Source organism: Anopheles arabiensis, chromosome 2 (genome assembly GCF_016920715.1).
Source record: "Anopheles arabiensis isolate DONGOLA chromosome 2, AaraD3, whole genome shotgun sequence".
Lineage (NCBI taxonomy): Eukaryota > Metazoa > Arthropoda > Insecta > Diptera > Culicidae > Anopheles > Anopheles arabiensis.
In genome coordinates, this window is record NC_053517.1 from 54,202,450 (window position 1) to 54,223,739 (window position 21,290).

At 45.2% G+C, this 21,290-nt stretch overlaps 3 protein-coding genes across 7 annotated transcripts in view; 1 reads left to right on the forward strand and 2 right to left on the reverse strand.

The window, feature by feature from the left end:
• Nucleotides 1-13,739, forward strand: part of LOC120898521 (synaptic vesicular amine transporter) — a 27,212-nt gene extending 13,473 nt beyond the window's left edge. For 3 of the 4 annotated variants that reach the window (XM_040304480.1, XM_040304481.1, XM_040304482.1), the window contains 6 exons: nucleotides 6,697-6,840; nucleotides 6,945-7,083; nucleotides 7,173-7,231; nucleotides 7,300-7,895; nucleotides 7,974-8,170; nucleotides 8,326-8,973. In XM_040304480.1, the coding sequence (XP_040160414.1) occupies nucleotides 6,697-6,840; nucleotides 6,945-7,083; nucleotides 7,173-7,231; nucleotides 7,300-7,895; nucleotides 7,974-8,170; nucleotides 8,326-8,653 (1,463 nt within the window). In that variant the 3' untranslated portion in view covers nucleotides 8,654-8,973. Of the gene's footprint in view, nucleotides 1-6,696; nucleotides 6,841-6,944; nucleotides 7,084-7,172; nucleotides 7,232-7,299; nucleotides 7,896-7,973; nucleotides 8,171-8,325; nucleotides 8,974-9,253 lie in introns of those variants that run through there. The other variant, XM_040304483.1, reaches the window with a different exon arrangement.
• On the reverse strand, nucleotides 13,719-16,993 carry LOC120898520 (polyphosphoinositide phosphatase). Of its 2 annotated transcripts, XM_040304479.1 has the most exons (5): nucleotides 16,889-16,993; nucleotides 16,521-16,604; nucleotides 14,849-16,442; nucleotides 14,169-14,769; nucleotides 13,719-14,084 (listed from the first exon to the last, which is right to left on the reverse strand). In XM_040304479.1, the coding sequence occupies exons 2-5, from the start codon at nucleotides 16,590-16,592 to the stop codon at nucleotides 13,778-13,780; spliced, it is 2,574 nt and encodes an 857-aa protein (XP_040160413.1). In that variant the 5' UTR covers nucleotides 16,593-16,604; nucleotides 16,889-16,993; the 3' UTR covers nucleotides 13,719-13,777. The 2 variants fall into 2 exon arrangements, with proteins under 2 accessions (XP_040160413.1, XP_040160411.1); XM_040304477.1 differs by lacking the exon at nucleotides 16,889-16,993 and having other exon boundaries at nucleotides 16,521-16,744.
• Nucleotides 16,915-21,267, reverse strand: LOC120898522 (KAT8 regulatory NSL complex subunit 3). The gene is made up of 4 exons (XM_040304484.1): nucleotides 20,749-21,267; nucleotides 19,843-20,679; nucleotides 17,996-19,757; nucleotides 16,915-17,616 (listed from the first exon to the last, which is right to left on the reverse strand). Exons 1-4 carry the CDS (start codon nucleotides 21,018-21,020, stop codon nucleotides 17,020-17,022), a joined length of 3,468 nt encoding a protein of 1,155 aa, XP_040160418.1. The 5' UTR covers nucleotides 21,021-21,267; the 3' UTR covers nucleotides 16,915-17,019.
• Nucleotides 21,268-21,290: the final 23 nt, after the last annotated feature.

The window sequence follows — 21,290 nt, forward strand, 5'->3', positions numbered from 1 at the left end:
AATGGATACTGATACGATTCTAGCGCACTGTACACTGCCATTCTGCTCAGCACAATTATTCATCCAGCTGGGGATATTGAAAAATGGTCCCGTTGGCGATTTATCCCCGGCCGTAATGGTAAGAAGTATGTAGTGTAAATGTAACGTAGAAGTGTTTCTCACATTCATGATAAACGGAACGCTATATGGGTTAGAGGCGCTATATGGGCACAGCATCATAACAACCCTTTTGATTACACTCATACACACACACAAACACTTACCACGGTTTACGATTCGCATTGCGGCCATCGATCGATCCGTGCTAGATCGGCTCTAGAGAGTCGTATTTCAGGTGTCCAGTGGTGGTTTCGCCTCTGCACAGGCAAAAAGTAATTCGTGGGAAGTGCGTCCTTTTTCACGTGAATGACCTGGCATTACGGCACCTACCTCAATGTTGGCGTGAATGGGTAACTTTGTGTGTGTGTTGATTTTTCAAACCCCACTTTGTACCGAAACCAAAACGGAGAACCGAAGTGGGAGTATATGCGAGGATTAAATTAAAAAGGGCATTATTTGTCGATATTATGCGGAAACGTTTAAGTGACGCAAGTGGGTATCGGTTGACGGTACTGTAAAACTCGCAAACGGGTGTAATACATGTTTACCCTTCGAACGGGCTGTGGTTGTCGTTGGTAAGCGGTGACCTCTGGGAACTCGATTTTCACGCATTCAAAATTCGGTTGGCAGTCTTCGTTTTTTTTATGCAATGGTGAAACAGAGATGAAAAGCCTGCTTCCTGCTTTTGACAAACGAACCACATAGATGTCTCGTGATCGATGAAAATGTGAACGGCTTCGAAATACGATAAATCATTCACGGACTCGGTCACTCTTGTGTTCGCTGAACTTTAAGCTGTCAATGGCAGCGATGGTCTAAGTGGTTTAATCCGTGATGTAGTATCACGTAACTGACAAACGTACAGTAATATGTAGCTGTAAGTGATACTTTTTCATGGTTGATCCACACGCATATTGGTAAAACAATGGTAGCGAATCTGACAGCCAGAAGGCAAGTGCGTCAACGCAACGTATTTTCTCTCTTATTATTAATATAACCGCTTATTTGGTTAATATTCTGAAAAAATCAGCAGCACTAAAACATTTCAAGCAAATTTGTAGGACAACAAAAGGAAGCGATTGTAGGAAGCGAACAAAATTTCAGTTTTCAAGCGGTCACGTTGAAATTGTAATGATTGAATTCTGTGGTTAGCGAGTAAACACGTAGCATACAAACACACACACACCACGCAGAACATATATTTGGTATTATTCACAGCCGCACGTCCTTACACTTTCATTGTGTACCGTTGACGTCCAGCAACAGGACCAGACGAAAAGAACATAATTTTCCGATTAGCAGCCATTACGAATCGGTTCGCAAGAAAAAAAATGACAATGAATTACACACACGCCGTCCCTACTCTTCCTGTACTGCTCTCGTACCTTACTGCTTACGAACATTCATATTCAACACGTTGGAGCTTAAGGGGATTGCTTGGTCCATGCTCGCTGCGATGGACTGCGGAAATGGACTGTGGCCGAGGGAACAAAGTCAACGAGCTGGAAATTCGGTTTACTTTAGGTGGCCGTCCTTTCCGAGGTATGTGGTGAATGTGAATGCCCAATGCTTCCTGAGTGTCCATTGGAGGGTTTTTTTCGCTCTTCTTTCTTTGTCTGTCAAGCGCGTTCTCACGGACGGAGGCGCCTGGTAGGATAACGACGGACACCGAAACGGAAGCTTCAAACGGTAGTGCGAGGCGGGAAAAATCGTTCGACTAGTGGATTAGGAATCTGTTAATGAGGGTAGCCATCCACCCTTTCCGTTTGCCTATGATCTCACATTGGAATTGGAGATGAGAACTGATCCTACCATCAACACTAGACACTAGCACTTTGAGGCATATGTGACAGCGTACCGCTTCCAAAAGGTTGACAACGTTGCACGCGTTCTCCATCCTCAGGGGCAAAAGAAAAATAAAGTCTTACACGAAAGGAGCCAAATAAACCACAAACTTCCAGCTCCAATACGTCCGTACGAGCGTTGTCTTTTCGCACCAGATTTGCTACGTGCCTTGCTGGAGTAACCCATACGCTATAGTTTAGTGACACTTTCTTACTCCCCTTCTGGTCGACGAAGTAAGCGAAAGCAACAGACAACACCATTAGTCGTAAGCCGCACCAAATGGCACAAAGCAGAAGACGGGCAGCAGCGAATATGCTTCCAGTGCTTGGGGCGAATGGAAAAGCTATGTCCTATGGATGGTTTATAATGTCTTAATCACCATATAACTCGTAGGAATGTGATAATATTTCCCATTGTACTTTTATCGTCTTGAAAGCATACGTATGTTTGCTGGCTGCCTGCACGCTATGCGCGGCTATGCGAGACAATGGTGGGCGAAGATACGACCGACGGTCCCATGACTAATCGTAGTGTATCTGTCAAAGTCGAGCCAGGGTGCCGGATTTAGTTCTGCTGAGTAGGGTATGAAATGATCGTACGGTGTAATGCGGGTATTATCATCTTTTTTCACTCTCGTATTTGCGAGTAATTCAGTAATGAAAGAATTTCATAAATACATTTCTAGGGCCGTTTGATCTGGCCCCAGTAATTTTAGTTTTCCATTCTTTTAGTGATGTATGCGCATGAGGCTGGCTTTTAATTAACGTGTCATTCAAGCCTTTTTTATCTTTACATTACGATCAATAGACTGATTGAAACAGATGAATGTTTCGTTTCAATTGTTTATCACTAAACAAAATCACCAAGATCACAAGAATTGGACAGACGGGGAGTTTTGATTTAACTGAATCGTTAAAAAACAAATTTTCCTTTGCTTGATTCATTGTACTAATAACTTTTACCACAACCACCGATACCGCCCAGTTTACCGCCCATAAAGTGACAAATGAAACGGTACCCTTTCTTGTCGCTTTCTGTGGTTATGGCGGTTCTAGCTTGCATGCCATCATTCTCACCACGATTCATTTGTGCTTTGCTTCTGTTACTAAGTATCTAGCATTGAACTAGAAGAGCTATACTATCGAATGCACTGTACACAGTGGAGCACTCTCTGCACCAAAGACCACAATTGACGCGGGTTTGTTTGTTCATGCGTCAAAGAATTTGTGGCGATAATGAGCAAGTCAGTCATCAGACGCACTCACCGTGTGCTAAAATAAAAGGGTAAAGCTCATAAGAAGCCAAGCAGAAGGTCGCCCAATACCTTGTCGGGGGAAAAATGAGCTACCGTCAGATGTGGTAAACGACAATTCGCGGTTCCAGGGGCCATGGTTCTATAGTTGATGGGGGCAAAGGGAAGAAAATCATTTATAATTTACCGCACAGTCGTTAGCCAACATCATTGGTTCAATTTGGCATTGTTGGGAGAACACTTCCTGCTGCTGTTAAACTACCACCCATGGCCGTCGTCGTCTGTCGTCGGTATGCAGGGTTGCGATCGTTTGGCAATGTGGGTGTTCGTACGAGGAAGCATTCTCTACCTCATAGCATTGTCCACATTCCGGACGCTCCGATGTCGATTTCAATGTGCCCGTAGCCCGGCTGCACAGGACGAGATAATGGTCCGATTGATAAAGTATTTTCCACAGCATTCCGATGCTCACTTTTCCGACGGTTGCAATGCCAATGGGATCGGTTAGACGCTTGCTGTAGCGGCGACGATGATGAAGTAAGACACACTTGTTGGGGATATATATTTGAACAATGTGAAAGTAAAGGTGTGAACCATTGAACGCTGTAGTGAGCGGTAGCGGTAAAAAGCGGTATGGAAGCTACATTATATTGCCTATTAAATTATTAAACTATTTTTCACTACTGAAAAATACATTTAAAAAATAAGAAGAGAAAAGTTTGAGATTTTTTTATTTTAAGTTAAATTTTATAGTAAAAATTCCTTAAATCTTTTTAAAAGATTTTAAAATTCCCAAAAATATTTTCTTTGTACTACAAATCCACATAAAACCCGTGTTATGTTTCGCATAAAAATAGACTACATAATATAGTAAGAACTTAAGTTGTACTATCCAATTGCTACGCTGCAGTAAATTGCTCTCACCTAACTTAAGTGTCTTTTCCACTTTTATTCTATTAGAAAAGTATATAATTAATGAACACCGAAGCACTCAAACTCTCGCTGCCAGCCGAGCGAAATTACAGATTTACTAGCATTTTAAAACAAATAACAATAACAAAAAAACAAACTCAAACGCCATTGCCTAAGATCGTCATCAAATCTGAGAGGATGAGGACGATGGCGTGAAACAAGCTGTTAATTTCTTGTTTATTAACGGCTAAACGAGTTAAAGGGTAATTTAATTGGCGGACTGTAAGCTTTTCCAAGCAGCAGTGCCCGCTGGCAGTGATGATAACGATAATAACACGGCAAGCTCCGTCAGGTGGTGTATGGGAGAGGAAAATTATTCTACGAAACGAACTGTACCTAATCCTTTTCTCCTCCGGGCGGTAGAGCATTCGATGGGACCAGAAACGTACCTACCGCTTCCACTGAGTTTGTACTGCCACTTTCCAAACACTGATAGATGAAGTTACGCTTCCTGACTAATTACCGTACAGGCAGCTTCGATTGGCTTCGATCGGTATGGAAAACCGGACGCACCACTCGTTCCAAAACCTCCAAATGTGTTGTGGAAATTCGTTCCTTTGCCGGATGAGTCAAAGTGTTGCAAACGTACACACTGGTGCAGGCAAGCAACGTCTCTGTTCCGCATCGATCAGGGCTTACTTACTACCGACCGGGGATGTAAATATACTTCGTCAACACTTAGCACGCATGCAGTGCTTTAAACGATGAACGATAAGGTTGTGCGATAAATGTATGTGCCTTACCTTCTTCGAGCGTTGTACGGTGTAAGAACGCCGCAGCCACAGCACCTAGCATCGCCATCAGCATCAAGGCCGATGTGCCAATGATCACACCGCCTGTAACGAAAGTGTCGAAGAGTGCCCTGAAAGCACGGCTCTCTGTATCATAATTGAATCATCCAAATTTATTCGATTACAAAATGGTTCGCTTTCATGTGCTGCATCATGTGGCGCGCCTCCGAGCACTTCATTTTAGTCTGATTGTCTTTGATACGGAGCGCAGGATACGATGGTAAAGGAAGGAATTGGCCAACCATGATGATGAAGCAAAGGGCAAAAAGGGGAAAGCTCGGTGCTCGGGCTTTGCTAGGAGCCATCGGAGGAATAGATCAATACATCGCACAAATCGATTGGTGTCGGATGGTACGCAAAACGGAAACGGTGCTATTAGGTGTAATTGCGCTTCGTACAATGCCCGCTACATAGCAAGCAAGCGGATATGCTGATGAACCTTCCCGTTCCAGTTGAACATGCCTTGCTTGGGAGAGTATTCTCAAATTGCAAATTCGGAGTATTCCGTTTCAATATTGTAGAATGGTTGTTATTCCATTGGAAACCGTTTTTCTAAACTATAATACTTACTCAAAGTCTGTCTGTGCGTTGAAGCCTCGGTTACACAGAACCACACCTCGTCTCGTAAGAAATTAGTAGATAATTAAAACCTTGCTCTCCGGCAAAAGGTGGGTTCGAGCTAAAGTGAAATCTCAATTAAACACACAATCAAAAACTAACAAACCAAACTCAGTTAGCTGCCTTTCCCGTTCCCGCATGACAAACCAGGCGGAAACACGACAAACAAGGGTGCTGATGTTTCAAGCCGTATTTCCACCCCCCCCCCCACATTTACCTTAAAGCAGAGGGAAAATACTGGGAAATCACCCCCCCCCTCCTCCCACCCATTTCCGGGGCGTTGAGGTTCACCGATGCAAATTCTACACTGCCGGGCGGGGTGTGGTGGCTCGGAATCTCGGAAGGAAATGGGAGAGAATTGACAGTTTAATTTCAACTTTCATTTAAAACTAAGATAATTCAATTACTCCACTGTAGTAGTGGCGGGCGTGCACGTGCACTATGCTGCGTTTCCTATCTAGCCATCTGCTGTGAGCATCACTTTCACCGTGATCGTCATCATCGTTGCGTTGGATGGAAAAGTCTCCGTCCCTGTTGGTGTACGTTGTAGGGAGGGACGTAAGCACCGTTGATTGTGTTATTATGCACGGGCGAACCCGATGAAACTGACATCGATATTTGTCTTGAGGATACAGGATACAGATACAGGACACAGTGTGTGTGCTGTGCTGTGGTTCCACACTTTGTTTCGTAAAGTTTCTACTTTTCCCCATAGCCGGGAGATCTTGTCTCAAACGGGGTCGAACCCTGGGGCAGAACCATACTTGTTGAATGTGTTGCAGCGAGGAGAAACCGATGGTACCGATAAGAAATCATCAACCCACCCCACCCCGTACCGTATACTCGAGCAAACCCATTAAACGATGTCGTCGGTATGGACCGTAAAAGCAACACCTTTTCGTTAAAGCAACCTACTACTACTCCTAGGACACCCCGGTAATCACAAGTAGCAAAACGGATTGCTCTGTGTCCAACATCATTCCATTACAGATTATTAGGCGTTAGTTTTATGGGTCGGTTGGGTTGCACATCATCTACCTTTAGTGCGCTCACCACTGCCCTCTGTACTGTACTGTTCCTCTGTTTCCCATTTCCCAACGCACCCTGTTTCCCCCACAGTGCCAATCATTCCGGAGTTTCTTTACGACATCAGACATCCGGATGCACCGCTGGCCAGCTTTCCCAAGACACCGCCGACCACACCGTGCGAGAAGGAGGTGACGACACCGTACAATCGCATCGACGTTACAACGCAAGGTTACGGTAGGTTCTGCTCCACGAATTCCAGCGAGCACTTTTGGCAAGAGTAACAACGCCTTGGGCTCCCCCCTGCGCCCTGTTTTCTTGCGCTTCCCCTTACGTCACAGATAATGCTAGCTGGTACGCGGAACGGGAGGAACGGCACAAAGAGCTGGTGGAGGAAACGGTCGAGGTTGGGCTTATGTTTGCCTCGAAAGCATTCGTCCAGTTGCTGGCCAATCCCATCGTGGGACCGTTGACACACAAGTAAGTATCACGGTACTAGGCCCTACCGAAATGGTGCGGTGTACTTATTCCTTTCTACTTCCAATGCCGCGTTTATTGTCCCCTCACAGAATAGGCTACAGCATTCCGATGTTTGCCGGGTTCGTCATTATGTTTATCTCCACCCTGAGTAAGTAATTGTCGCCCACTCGCCCCTAAAGGGTCTCACACTGATGCTGGCCGTTTGGTTTCGTGCAGTTTTCGCATTCGGAAGAACGTACTCGGTACTGTTCCTGGCTCGCGCACTGCAGGGTATCGGATCGTCCTGTTCGTCGGTGTCCGGCATGGGCATGCTGGCCGATCGCTACACGGACGACAAGGAGCGGGGGAACGCGATGGGCATCGCGCTCGGTGGACTGGCGCTCGGTGTACTGATCGGGCCACCGTTCGGTGGCATCATGTACGAGTTTGTGGGTAAATCGGCACCGTTTCTGGTCCTGTCGGCGCTGGCACTGGGCGATGGGCTGCTGCAGCTGATCATGCTTCAGCCGTCCGTCGTGATCGAGGAGTCGGACCCGCCGTCGCTGAAGGCGCTCGTCACCGATCCGTACATCATCATTGCGGCCGGTGCGATCACGTTTGCGAACATGGGCATTGCGATGCTGGAACCGTCGCTGCCGATCTGGATGATGGACAACATGGGTGCGAGCCGATGGGAGCAGGGCGTCACCTTTCTGCCCGCCTCGATCAGCTACCTGATCGGGACGAATCTGTTCGGTCCGCTGGGGCACCGTATTGGCCGGTGGCTGGCGGCGCTGCTGGGGCTGGTTATTATCGGGCTGTGCTTGCTGTGTGTAAGTATTTGACCACCAACAGAGAACGGAAGCGAGAGCGTGCCGCTTTAATCAAACGATGGTAACCCTCCCGTACAGATTCCGATGGCTACCTCCATCAACCATCTGATTTTGCCGAATGCGGGGCTCGGATTCGCTATCGGCATGGTCGATTCTTGCATGATGCCCGAACTCGGCTACCTGGTGGACATTCGACATTCGGCTGTGTACGGCAGTGTGTACGCCATCGGAGACGTTGCGTTCTGTTTGGGTTTCGCCATCGGTCCAGCCCTAAGGTACGTTCACATCACCTCCGGTTGTGTGTGTGTGTGTGGGAGGGGGTTTTGGAAATTAAAACTCAAGCAGCGCCACGTACGGCACACTTGACGGGAGCTGCTTTATTTATCTAACGTCGACCCTTTTCGCTCTCTTTGCGCAATTCATTCCAAAGTGGCACCTTGGTAAACACCATCGGCTTCGAGTGGATGCTGGTTGGAATTTCGATCCTTTGCTTCGCTTACGCACCGCTGCTGACGTTCCTGCGAGCACCGCCGACCAAGGAGGAGAAGAAGGTAAGCATCAACGGCATCGACAATGCTGGACTGTCGCTCGAAAGTGGACCGTGCAGTTCGTCCCAAACCATTGATCCGTCCTCGATCGAAAAAACTCCATCGAATGGAAAATTGACAAACGGAACAGGGTACACGAACGGGGCCGCCGAAACAGCCGTCCATTGTCCATCTCCGAACGGGGGTGAACATTTTGTCACGAAGCTGTAGGTGTTCCTTTTTCGTGTAAAATCGTGTACTCAGGGCTTTGCCAGTGTCTATTGCCCCACCCCTCCCTACCCAGAAGCTCTCTTTCTGCTGGATCCCCTGCTAAGGTCGTTGTAATTTAAGCTCCATACTAGCGTGCGTACGTGATTATCTTCAGTAGCTCGTGGTGGTTTAGTTATTAATACTTTTGGTTTCCTCCTAGATTATGTACATTAATGTGTAGTTCAATATCGTTTGAATTTACGGCTGCGATGTGTGTTTAGTTGTAAGAGCCAATGGTGTCCTCTAGTTGGAACCAAATAAAACTTTTTATTTTTAAAAAACTTTTTTGTTTGTTTTGTTGCCTACGATTTTTTATATTTTCGCCATTTCCGTTGTATGGGTTTGTATGTTTTAGTGGTAATTATTACACATTATTTTGATCGTTTATTTCATATAATTTGTATAATTTATTTCAATATTTTTCTGGCTTCGTTTAAGAATCAATGTCTGCTCCAGCACAACTCTAGGTACATCCCACATGTTATTACAATGCCACATTTTTATGCGCCATATGAGCCGAAAACACATTTATTTCATCATGCTTAATATTTGTTCTTACAGTCTCTCATCGTCGGAGAGCGCTCGTCGGTACGTTACGTCACGTACCAAAATGAGGAAGAGGACGAATAAAACTGTTCCATTCAACATACCACCAACGGTTTCCCCATGTACGACACTTTGCCCACAAATTGAATCAAACTGAACGATAGCAACTGAAGCAACAAAACCAAGAGATCAGGTACATTTTAAAGACTGTAATTACGCCAAAACTGCATCGCCACAATCAATCAATGGATCAAACGCGAACTTTTCCCCAGCCTTCACTATTGTAGAGGCATGCCTAAGAAGAAGAAGAAAAGAAGAAGAAGGAAAAAACAGCAAAACATGATAGAATGAATGTGCAACTTTGAAGGAACAATAATTTGGCCCAACATGGGGTATCCGTACCCTCACTTGTTATGCGAAGCACACGGAACAGCAATGTTTCCCACGATGATACTAGTTTATGCATGTTGAAAAAAGTCTTAACACACAAATCATCCGTAGCAGCTCCTCTAAGCGGCTGCTACGTTTTACTAAACAATCGACCTACACACGCATGTCCCTAGAACACAGCACCGATCACGGCACACTCTAAATCGCATCTATGCTCATAGCCTTGACTATGAGCCACACCGTCGGAATAGAGAAGATGGAAAGATAAACTATTACTATTAGCTTAAAAAAAATCTATAATTACTCCCTGCAAAATACTAAGTCAATCGGTTACGTCCATGCTTTTGGGTGACACTACGCCAGTACAGAGGATCGTTTCCTTTGAATCCCATTGTACGCGTGACAGCGACAGTGTTGAGCGCAAATTCGGTGATTGAAAGGGTGACATTCAAAAGCAGGGATCGAAATCGACCTGGCCTACTGCGACCAGACGAGCGTGCAGTTAAGCAAAGCCGCGGAGTAGGATCTTCGTATCCTAGTCCGGTTGTAATATACAGTACTGTCTGTGCCACTTTCAAGGTGAGTTTTCGCTGACCGCTGCAAGCGTAAACACGGTGCCAGAGATCACTTTGCTGCCAAAGCGTTTAACGTTTGTTCGATCAATTGAATCGCTAGCAACCGAATGGTACAGATATGGGACAGTGTTTTTTCTTTGCTTTGGAGACGTACTTCGGCAAAACTGCCATTTACTGCTACGAACTGCAAAACAACACTCCACAGCTCCTGGTAGGCGGTGTGGCTGTATCAATGCTGGAAAAATACTATTTAATAAAAACCAAACACACACACACACAAACAAAATCCAAAAAAAAACATGTTATCCACTTGATCGCTTCATGTAATCTTGTTCGTTAACTATTAAACAACTCCTATCTTGACAATGTCCTAGCCGTGTCCTTAGCCGTGTAGGATGTTGTGAGATACAAAAATCTGACCAAGATATGGGAAAACAAATACGATACTAATACTGCACGCATGTTTTTACCATGCAAAACCACACTACTCTTAACTAACTGCTCTTCACAACTAAAAATGCGTTCCGTAGTTAACATAACGCGCTACCAGTATTTCCTTATAAATGAGAAATAGAGTATTACTACACACTGCTGCTAATCACGTTATCGCTGTCTATAGCTTGTACTTACAAGCACTAACAAATAATCAATGTAAACAAAAGCAACGTATTTCAGGTGTACTCCAAAAAATCACATCTTATAGAGTTAAACATACGAACGAAAGTCTCATTCTTGCAGTTACACTTGCTCCCACAGTGCAGCACAACATCACAACCCCGGTAGGTGGTGGTGATAGTCTCTTTGCAAAGTTTGAATGGCTGCAAGTTTCGCTAGACACTATCGCTCACCGAGCTGACATTGTGGGTTCTCAGAATCATTATCAGAATCACTAGCTATCTACTATCTAGACACTATTATTATTATAATTATTATCATTGTTATTATTATTAAAATATAAGATTTGAGTTGTTTCAACAACATCTCTAGGTATACAGCATACTTAACCCTATTGACAGGTATCTCAAGGCAATAAAAAGGAAACTACTAACTAACTAAACTAAGCTTCTCATTTCGATGCGAGCAATGACTAATACAGGTGTGTGTGTATCTGTATGAGATTAATCTTTCTAAATTTATGCAACAAAAACAAAACTCAAATCTTGTGAGTATTTAAATTAGTAAACCAATGCACACATCTGTAAGTCTATAGTTTATTCCCCGTTTAGTAATCATTATCATGACGGTACTACTAAAATTAAAGAAAAACGAATACCAAAAAAAACATTTACAAGGAAAACCAAACAAAAACTCATTGATGATGATGATGATGATGATGAATTGCTGATTCAATCAAAAACTAACATCAATCGAACATCGATAATGCGTTGTACAGGGTTTGTGGTATGATGTCAGGCATTGGTAATTTCTCGTTTCCACGCAGTAATCTATTGGCTCTCGCTTCCCTGTAACTTAAAACATACAACTCCTGTCAAAACCGACAAAAATAGCTAATCGTTTAAACCGATACTAGAAGAAGAAACACCCTGCCCAAAAAGGCAAATTACTTTCCAGCTTTCGTTACCATCGATACAGTCTGTCAGAATGTACTAATGCAACTAACGTTTGTGTTCTTCGTGTGTGTGTGCGTGCGCGTGTACATGTGTTTTTGGATTATCTCTCTGTTGTCTGTCGTCGCATCGTTGTGCACATCACTGTTACAATAGGACGGGTGAACACAACTGTAGAAAAGAAAATTCGGTCCACCGTGAGCCGTGTTATTGTGAGTTAGACAATAACTTTTGCTGATGTATCTTTGAACGGGGAAAGCGTTTAAATGAATCGTATCAACACTGGGTGAAAATACACTCAAAACAATCACAGCACCCATAGGCATCCAACTGGCCAACTAACTGGCCCGATAGGCTTTTATGGTGCTTGTGGTGTGAACTAAACATCTATCCATAGTATTATATCGTTGTCATCATTGTATTTGTGCATTTTTTTTAATCTAACTCCCCTAAACGGAGGTTTCTCGAATCTCGAATGTAAAGAATTGACCTTTTGCTAGTGTGTGACATCAGTTCCACAAACCACCATGGTGCAAAATGAATAAGTTTGCATTTATTCGGCCAGTTTTGTATTTTACCGTGTTTTTGTTTTCCCAGTTATTTGTGTGCATTTACCGAAAAGTGGTGGTGCACGAACGGTGTATGTATCTAATTAAACTATCTAATACAAGGCTGGTATGGGGTCACAGATTCACAAAACAACGTATCAATAGGTAGTTGATCGAATAAACTAACAAACAAACTAAACTACTAAACACTACTACATGTTAATAGCTGCGAATGAATTATCCTTATATTTTCCATTACCCTTACATTACGGGGTTTATTGTTGTAATTCACAGGTGATATATGTTCTAATCCATTCTATAACAATTTATTGCAACTAATCTAATTTGGTGCACAGCCCATTCATCACCTTCATTGTGTGTTAGAAAGTCTTTTGATAAAAAAATTAATTAATTCTTTCAGAAACTTCCATACAAATATTGAGCTCGAATTCTCTAGTCCAGATCATGTTTTTTACCCTATTAAGCACAGATTCATAGCCATACGATCAAATGGTCGGAAACGATTTTCAGATTCTACGGGAAAATCTCCTTGTAACCATTTTAACTATGCAACGTATTACATGAATACAACAAAGAATAGTATAAAACGTACTACTAACCCTTCACGAATAGGAAATAAGAATAAGTTATAAAAGCGTAGCAAAGCCACACATTGTTGTTATAGTGCATAGGAGTAATGCTAATCTTCATATATTAGTGCTTTAACAAAAGGGAAGGATTTGTGCAAAGGAGATGGCGGAGAAGATGTAGTAGAAGAAATAATAACAATATTTACAAGCTATACTGTAAAGCAAGATATTCCAATTGTTGTACCATTTGATATTCAAATACGGACTAGGAATATCGGTAGGCGTATACAAACGATCCCTACCGAGATACTCCGATAAGCGATGGGAAGAAGGTAAAATAACGAATGAAAACAGTATCATGCTAACCTAATTGGTAATAAAGATATGCACACAAACACACACACAATTTATAATAGCAGAACCATGTGTAATAGATACTCCTAATACTTATATACAAAACCATAACATAAATATATATATATACACACACCGATAACATATAGGTATGGAATATAATGGATGTGTGTGGTGATACTAATCTATGGGAGCGATGTTATAAAATGCATTTGCAGGATGTGTTGAGCAGAGTGGTCCTAGCTGGTCCGTTTTTTAACACGTTTATGAGTGTAATCCATTTGCTGTGACTCAGCCGAGACGGGCAAACGTAACATTAAACTAGTAAAACAAAAAAAATGGTAACCATTGTACGCGAACCGCGGCAAATAATGCCTGCCAAGCGAAACCTGCTATAATAATGCTGATACTAAAAATATGTACAATCAAGACGAACAAAAATGGGGAACACAGAATAAAGTTGTTGGTGACATCTATTGGCATTGCGTTTGGTTTATTGACTTCTCGCCCTTACTTATGCAAACATATTCACGTACTCCAGTATCTTTGGGTCGCAGCGAAAGTCGTACATGATGGTGTGCTTCAGCATGCAGTACTTCTCGTAGATTGCTTTACTCTCATCACTTACGGTCGGAATCACAATATCGTTCTGAATGTCCTTCTCCGGCGTCACGCTAGCGATGATGATTTCGTTGTTGTATATCGATAGTCCGCCACTCTCGTTCATCTGGGCATGGCGGTTGTACTGATGCGGAGAGGACGGTCTTGCCGGCTCTCCGGTTGAGTTACAGATGCGGTTGATTTCGGCATACTTTTCGTACCTAGATCGAAAGAAAATATTACATTATGAAATAGCGTCCTTTAATACGAATTTTAACATGGTGGCGAGGCCTGCCACAACCTACTTTAGCATGTCCGCCTTTTTTGGCATTCGTATTTCAAACCCGTATATGTCGTTCGTCATCGGAAACATGGAACTGAGCGTGACGGGATCCTCTGCACGGCTACTGTTGGTGCTGCTGCTCGGTGCTGTGTTGCGGTTGTTGCTGCTTTTTTCCTCCTCGTCCGATTCTGACTCATCGTCCGATCGATCGGAAGATGAACTGTTGGCCGAGCTAGTGGACGATTGGCCCGTCAGTGAAGGATTCTTCAGTGCCGTGCTTTGCTGTCGGCGGATCGGCTCGAAGGGGCTGAAGTGGGACCGGAAGGCAGGCGCAAGGTTTCGCGACAAATGGCTCAGCTGATAGTCGATATGCTCTTCGAAGGAGGTCAGCTTATAGTCGTAGTGGAAGTTTGAGTAGTAGTCTATAATTTCCGCATCATTCGAGTGTATCTTGATCAGCTCCTTCACGACACGATTCTCGTCGCTCACTGCGGCGGGCAGGCAGTTCATCACAAACGGACTGACCCATTGGGTGAGCGGAATGGACGATATCTGCCGTATCTCATCGAAACGAGAGTTATGTATGTAGAAATCGGTTTCCAGATCCCAAATGTGAAGCGTTTCTGCAACGAAAATATGAAACACCACGCTGTAGCAAACGCTTAAGCAAACGCGCCCCGCACCCGCCTCTGTGATACTCACTGTTCACCTCCGCCTTCGAAGGAATGTAGTAACCCAGGAACAGATTGATGCTGTGCTGTTTCTCCGTATCGCTGAAAGTGTTGCTGTAATAGCGACTGAGCGTTTGCATGATATCATTACCCTGCGACGCCCATACGGCCGTTTTGCGGTATGTTTTTATCCGGTGAACCAGCTGCGACCCGCCGTACTGCAAGGCCAGCGTATCACCATGGTCTTCGTACAGATTCTCGAGCATCGTGATACAGTCCGACTCGAACTCTAGTTTGCGCTCCTTCAAGAACCCCAAATCGTACAGCTGATGGGCTAGGACGCACTTGCCAATCGCAAACTGTGCCGTATTGGTGCGATCCAGACAGTCGACGCAGTTGACCCGCACTATGCCAGTCTGCTTTTGGCTTCGCTCGTCGTCCGAATAAAACATTCCCGTCTGCTGGATCACCGTTTCCGCGATCTTGGCCAGCTTCTCCATGACGTTCCCCGTGCCGCGGCTTTTGCGTGCCATATCGAAATCGATGTACCGTATGCGAAGATGCGGAGGCAGAAACTGGTTCAAGTAGCTAACGGTCGAGTACATTTCCTCACTCAGTAGGCTTTCGTGCCGACGCTTTTCCCTCGTTTTCACCAAGTTCAGTATAATGACGGGTGCGCCGTAATGAAACATCAATCGCTGATAGTGCTTGCCCGCCGTTTCGCCGAACGGATCCGACAGATCGATCGCAATCTGTGGCTTCGGCACCATTTTGCTAACGTCTTGCGACCAGTGCGACGGAACCGATCCGCGCAGCTGCGTAAAGCTGCACATTCGATTGCCGTCCAGCACGATCTGCTCCGTTTCCACCTCGTTCGCTACGTCGCCGTGAAAGTTGGCACCGCGCTTCAGGAATCGTGTTCCGGCGTAGCGTGTGCTGCGTCTCGCTATCAAGCACACGTACACCTGCCGACCAAAGATACTGATGCTGGACTGACTGATAAAGCCGTGTATGATCTCCAGCATCCAGTCTTTGTGCACGACGTCTCGCATCGGCTTCAGGTGAAACGCATTCCAGACGAACCGTTCGCGAGACACTCCTCGGAAGGCGTACGTCATTTTTTCGCCCGTTCGATTCTGCCAAACCAGCGGCTCGTCCTTTACAATGTCGCACCGGCTACCGACAAACTTGGGAGCGGAAAGATTGTACTGCAAGCTGTGGGTAAGATCGTAACTGTAGCTGAAATAGAAATTGCTGTTCAGATCCACATTGTTGAACATCTTCACGTAACGCTGCTCCAGCGGGTGCATCTGTTTGCTCGACGCTTCGTTCACGCGAATCATGGCCGTATCCTTGATGGTGTAGATAATATGCTTGCCAATGAAGGCACATCGCGTGCGCTTCGTCACCAGTATCAGATAGTATCCTTCGAGGAACTTCACAAACCCCAGAACGCCGTACGCACTGATTGATCGGATGAACGAACGGGATTGCACGAACTTGCGTATGTCTCCCTTTTCGAGCTCGTTTGGATTTTCATAAATCGAAAGTTCCGGCGCACGCCTATCAATCTCTAGCACGCGGAATCGCGTCTCCTTGCTGTTGCTCCCGATAAGGTAGAGTTTCTGGAAAGGGGTTAAAAAGGGTTCACATTATTAGTCATCAAACTTCTGCCCACCGCCAGTGAATGGAGCCACTCTTACCGCCTTCGTCTCGAATAGGGCCACCTTCTGTATCGAACTAATCAATGGTTGAAAGCGTACGTTTGGATCCATGTTTACGGCAAGCTGCTCTCCAATTAATTGCACCAAACGAAACAATAATAAACTGGCTCTACTCTGCTGAACGCACCCTGTGCAAAGCTACGGAAGAAATCGTTCCCTTTCGCGCATTTTCTCAGGCCTTCTTTTTCCCTTCTACGGCAAATTTATCAATTGACAAATTTGCCGTAGGAGGGAAGAAGAAGGCATGATAAAATGCGCGAAAGGGAATGATTTCTTCCGTCGCTTTGCACAGGGGGGCGATTCTTTCGACGAAACATTTGTTTATGTTTGCAGATGGTTCTTTTTACCTTTCCTAAATACAACAAAACAAGTATTGCACTGGGTCACCACATCTCTGTGCTATTTTTATTAAGTTAGACCCTGTATGCGGCGATTGCGCTAGATGGTACCAATTCTACGTACAATCTCGACGTTTTTTCTATGGCTTCATATCGAATTTGCAGTTGGGAAGTGCTTGTTTGAGCGTTTTTTCCACTTCCTGTATATTTTTCACATCAGGCAAATCGAACGTTTTCACCTGTTGTAGCTGAGGGAGCTGTTTGAGCTGTAGCAATCCGGCATCGGTGACATTGCCACACTTGGAAATTTGCAACTCCTCCAGCGTATTGGCAACGTATCGCAGCTTCCACAGAGCTTGATTGTCGATGTAGACACAGTTATGGAGGACAACTTTCCTGAGCCGACTCAATCCTTCCAGATGATCGAACCCAATGTGCATAATGCCCGAATCCGTCCCATCGAGTTCTTCCATTAGCACCGGCAAGGACTCGTCCGGAAGTGCGTTAAAATGCACATGCACACGGGCGTCCTTCACAAACTTTGCTTTCGCTCCATTCTTTAGCAACCATTCGGCACAAAGTCGGTCGGGGCCAACCTTCTTCAGTCTAGCGCGATCGACCCGGTTGAACATCATGTTCACCCAGCCCCAAAATGGTCTGTTTATTGGGGTTTTATGCAGAGCCAGCGGTTGCATCTGCGCTAGTATCTTCATTGACGGTCTTACGGTAAGCATTTTCTACAAGTACACAAACATCAGTTTCACATTCAGCATTCACAGTCGCAAACCATTTACTACTCACCGTTAAGTTTTCTTTCACGTGCCAAAGATTACATCTTCCGGTGTAGTTGAACCGGCAGCCAATTGTGTATCGATGAATTAGTCTATTTGACAGTAGCGTAAACAAACATTGCGCAACCGGCACGCGAAGCAGCAAACACACAGTGCGCAAAATCATCGTAACGTCAGATCTAATAAACATCCGACAGTTTAAAATTATTCCAGTTTTATTTTAATTCTGAATCGTATTTACGTCTATGCTTAAATGTATAACCTTAGCCATGTTTTACCATGCATTTAGTAAAATGTGTAGGTACGCCTAATTTTGCTTTTTTGCGCCTTCTGGGCTCGTTACGTTCCCTGTTGCACCCTGCTTCACACCCGTTGAAGTGGAAACGATGTTTATTTTTTTCAACATCACATTGCGTCCCACTATCGACGGTGAAGCGCTCGCAGCCGACAATGCAGAGGCTGTTGTTTTGATAAAAATCTTACTTCCTGCGGTCGTCGAGCTTCCACTTGTTGAAGTGTTCTGCACAGTTGCACTACCTTGTGCTTTATTCGCTCCAAAGGGATTGATGATGATAGACTGGAACTTGCCTTGCGGTACAGACAACGGGGTTCCAGTAACGCCCGTTTGGCGCATGCCAGCACTGTTGACAATCTCGATCTTGCCACCGGATAACAATTCGCTCAAGTTTTTCACCACGCTGGTGTTAGTTGCACCGGTGTTCATTGGTTTGGTCAACACTACCTTGGTAAACTTCGGTCCCGTTGTACCACTGCTCATTACCGTACCAACGGAGGTTGCCGGCGACGCACTTGACGCAACAGCTATGGGGAGATTGATTTTTGTTCCTACAGGAACGATCATACCACCGGGATCGACAGTTTTGAGTGTACCCTTATTGAGCACCAAGTTGATCACTTGTTTCGGCTTTCCAATCGACAGCGGCATACTTCCAGCGGGCTGTTGCAGTGTGACGAATCGCGTGCTTGATGCCTGTGCCGAGCTAGCATTGTTTTCAGCAATGCCTACAGACGCTGGCGCTGTTACTGCTGGTCGAGTATCTTGTGCTTGCTTCGGTTTTTCAGGCGAGCCCTCCTGAATTACACCATCGTTATCGGCAAATACGATCGGAAGATCGAAAATATTAGTCTCCGACAGAGCTTTCGTAACTTTCCCAGCAGCCACATTAGATTCGTTCACATTGCTAAACACAGTAGGCGTGGATCCTGTGTTGCGCACGATTGTGTACTTCGGTGGACTGCTAATTTCCTCCGACGTTACCGCACCATCGTTCACTCCGGGACTGCTGTTTGCTATCACGGACATGACTGGTTTGGAGGTTGATGTTATGGAGTAAAACTTTTGCGTCGTTCCGGTAGACGGTTTCAGATGAATAAGTTGATTCGATTCAATCAATTTCACATTCACATTGCCCTGCTGATGCAACGCGCCAGCCGATAGTGTTGTCTGCGCAGTGTCTCGTTTCAGTGCAGGAAGCAGCATAGGCGTGCTACCCCGGCCAGAAATAATCTGCGTGTTGCCTGATTCGCGAACTTCATACTTCACCACTTCATCGGCCTTTGCGAGTGGTAAAATTATTTTCTCGCTTTTTATTTGCTTCTCAGGCGTCGTTGGCGTGTTGCTCTGCGCTTCAATATCTGGCGCGTCTTGGGTAGACTGAGTCAGGGATTGGGTCACCTCAGCTGATTGTGTTGTTTTTGGCAAGCGACGGTTGTAAGGCTTTTTCTGCTGTTTGGTCTCAGCTTTGGGATCTGGTGCGTGTTTACGCTTGCGCTGTGCAGCAAGGTCACAATCATTTCGTGGTGCCGATGGCATACTTTGTTCCATCGGGCTGTCCGATTGGAACGACCCAGCCAAGGCGGATTGTTTTGGTCGCGGGGGACTTACGAGACAGTTGGTTGCAAACTCTGCTATCTCGTCTGCGACCATGTTGTCCACCATCGACTGGGTGACTCCTTCAATTTTACGCTTTGTTTTTGACACACGCAAACATTCATCGGCTGCTCCAACGACTACCAGTGATGTTTGAGTGGACATGCGGTCACGCAGCATTTCGATTTCTTCGTGACTAAAAAGGATACAAAAAAGACGTGTAAAATTGTATACAGCTACAATCGATATAAAACCATATAAGCCATTTCACAGCTTCTTACCTGGCACGGGCGGAGTTTTGGCCGATGACGAACAGCACAGGGCACGTAATGTCAACGATATGATCATCGGGTGCTCCACGAACTCCGTTGTATGTGTTGTACGAGAATCCCAAACAAATCACGCAACTAATTGACTCTACTAAACCAACCTGAATTGCAAGAGCGGAACCGGCATCGAAGCCAACCAAAATAATCGGTCGATTTGGCGCCGAGCTGCGCACTTGTTGTATTTTGGCTCGTGTCATTGCTAGCATATGTTCTGCCAGTTGCTGTAGCGATTGTTTGTCGATGTTCGGCTTTTCAACAGTTGATTTTTCTTGTGGTGGTTGTATTACTACCACCGGTGACATGGTGCTGAATAATGTAAACCATTTCTGATGCCGGGGCGATGGCAATAGAGTGGGAACCGATGGCACTACAACAATAAACGGCTGTCCAGGCAGCTTGCGATTTTTGGGAGTCACTATTGGCTCCCAAGGCTTCTTCAACACCGGTCCGAGGAGCTCCTGGCCAATGTTGAGCGTACTGCCAAAGATCATTTTATCTACCAACAGCGGCAGCTTGGCATGTAATGTTTGCAGCATGTCGATATAAATTGCCAGATACGAGGGTGGCAGATTTTCCATCAATAACACATGCAACCACTGGGTTAATCGCGTTTCCCACGAAACACTCGCCAGTGCTTGTCTGAGCCGGCTAACCGATTTGTCGATGACCGTGCGCCGGTGAACTGGTTCATGCTGCTTCTCAGTGTTGGTCAAACGAGCCAAACGGTCCATGTCCAGCAGCCGTGCTACCCGATCGAACAGCTTAAACTGTTGAACGGTCCATCCAAACCTGATAGTCGAAGTCAAACCATTAGAAAAACCAAACGCAAGAAAGTTAACTAACTCACACAACACTTACTTGTTTACTCTTTCCTCCCAGTCTTCTTCGTCTGACACGGAGTTTCTGGCCGAAACCCCGATATTCTCACTCTCTTGCATGGCCCTTCGCGCACTTTCCTCATTGTATGACGGAATGGGTGGATTGTACGACTCCTCCAGATCAATACGCTCATCGTGGGAATGCGTGTGGCACGACGGGCACTGAGGCGGCCGATGTATCATTAGTGTGCGGGTCATTGCAGTCTGACTACTTTCTAGCAGCCGAAATTCCCGTGTATAACTATGTTCCATAATAGGCGTCGTCCTGGTGTTTGCTTCTAGCTTCTCTGCCTAGAAGCACTCTACCGGAACGGGAAATATGTTATTTCCCCAGCACCTCCGCCGCGAACTACTGTTGTAACCCTTCACAGAGCTCTTTTCCAGATGACACAGGCACGGCAGTAGAAGAAATAGTTTATTACGTACTACAATTCACGCTTTTTCTCCACAGCTCGTCTGCACAACAAAACAGCGTTTTTCATCATGCGATTCGCACTCTGCCAACACACGGACATGAATAAA

Excerpts from the sequence above, each read along its gene's own strand:
- LOC120898520 (XM_040304479.1), bottom strand. The coding sequence starts at position 16,592 with ATGGATCCAAACGTACGCTTTCAACCATTGATTAGTTCGATACAGAAG. Across the intron at positions 16,443-16,520 it reads CCCTATTCGAGACGAAGGCG|AAACTCTACCTTATCGGGAG; the intron begins GTAAGAGTGGCT and ends ACCCCTTTCCAG. Across the intron at positions 14,770-14,848 it reads TTCGAAGGCGGAGGTGAACA|AAACGCTTCACATTTGGGAT; the intron begins GTGAGTATCACA and ends TTTTCGTTGCAG.
- LOC120898522 (XM_040304484.1), bottom strand. The coding sequence starts at position 21,020 with ATGGAACATAGTTATACACGGGAATTTCGGCTGCTAGAAAGTAGTCAG. Across the intron at positions 20,680-20,748 it reads TGGGAGGAAAGAGTAAACAA|GTTTGGATGGACCGTTCAAC; the intron begins GTAAGTGTTGTG and ends TTCGACTATCAG. Across the intron at positions 19,758-19,842 it reads CAAAACTCCGCCCGTGCCAG|TCACGAAGAAATCGAAATGC; the intron begins GTAAGAAGCTGT and ends TATCCTTTTTAG.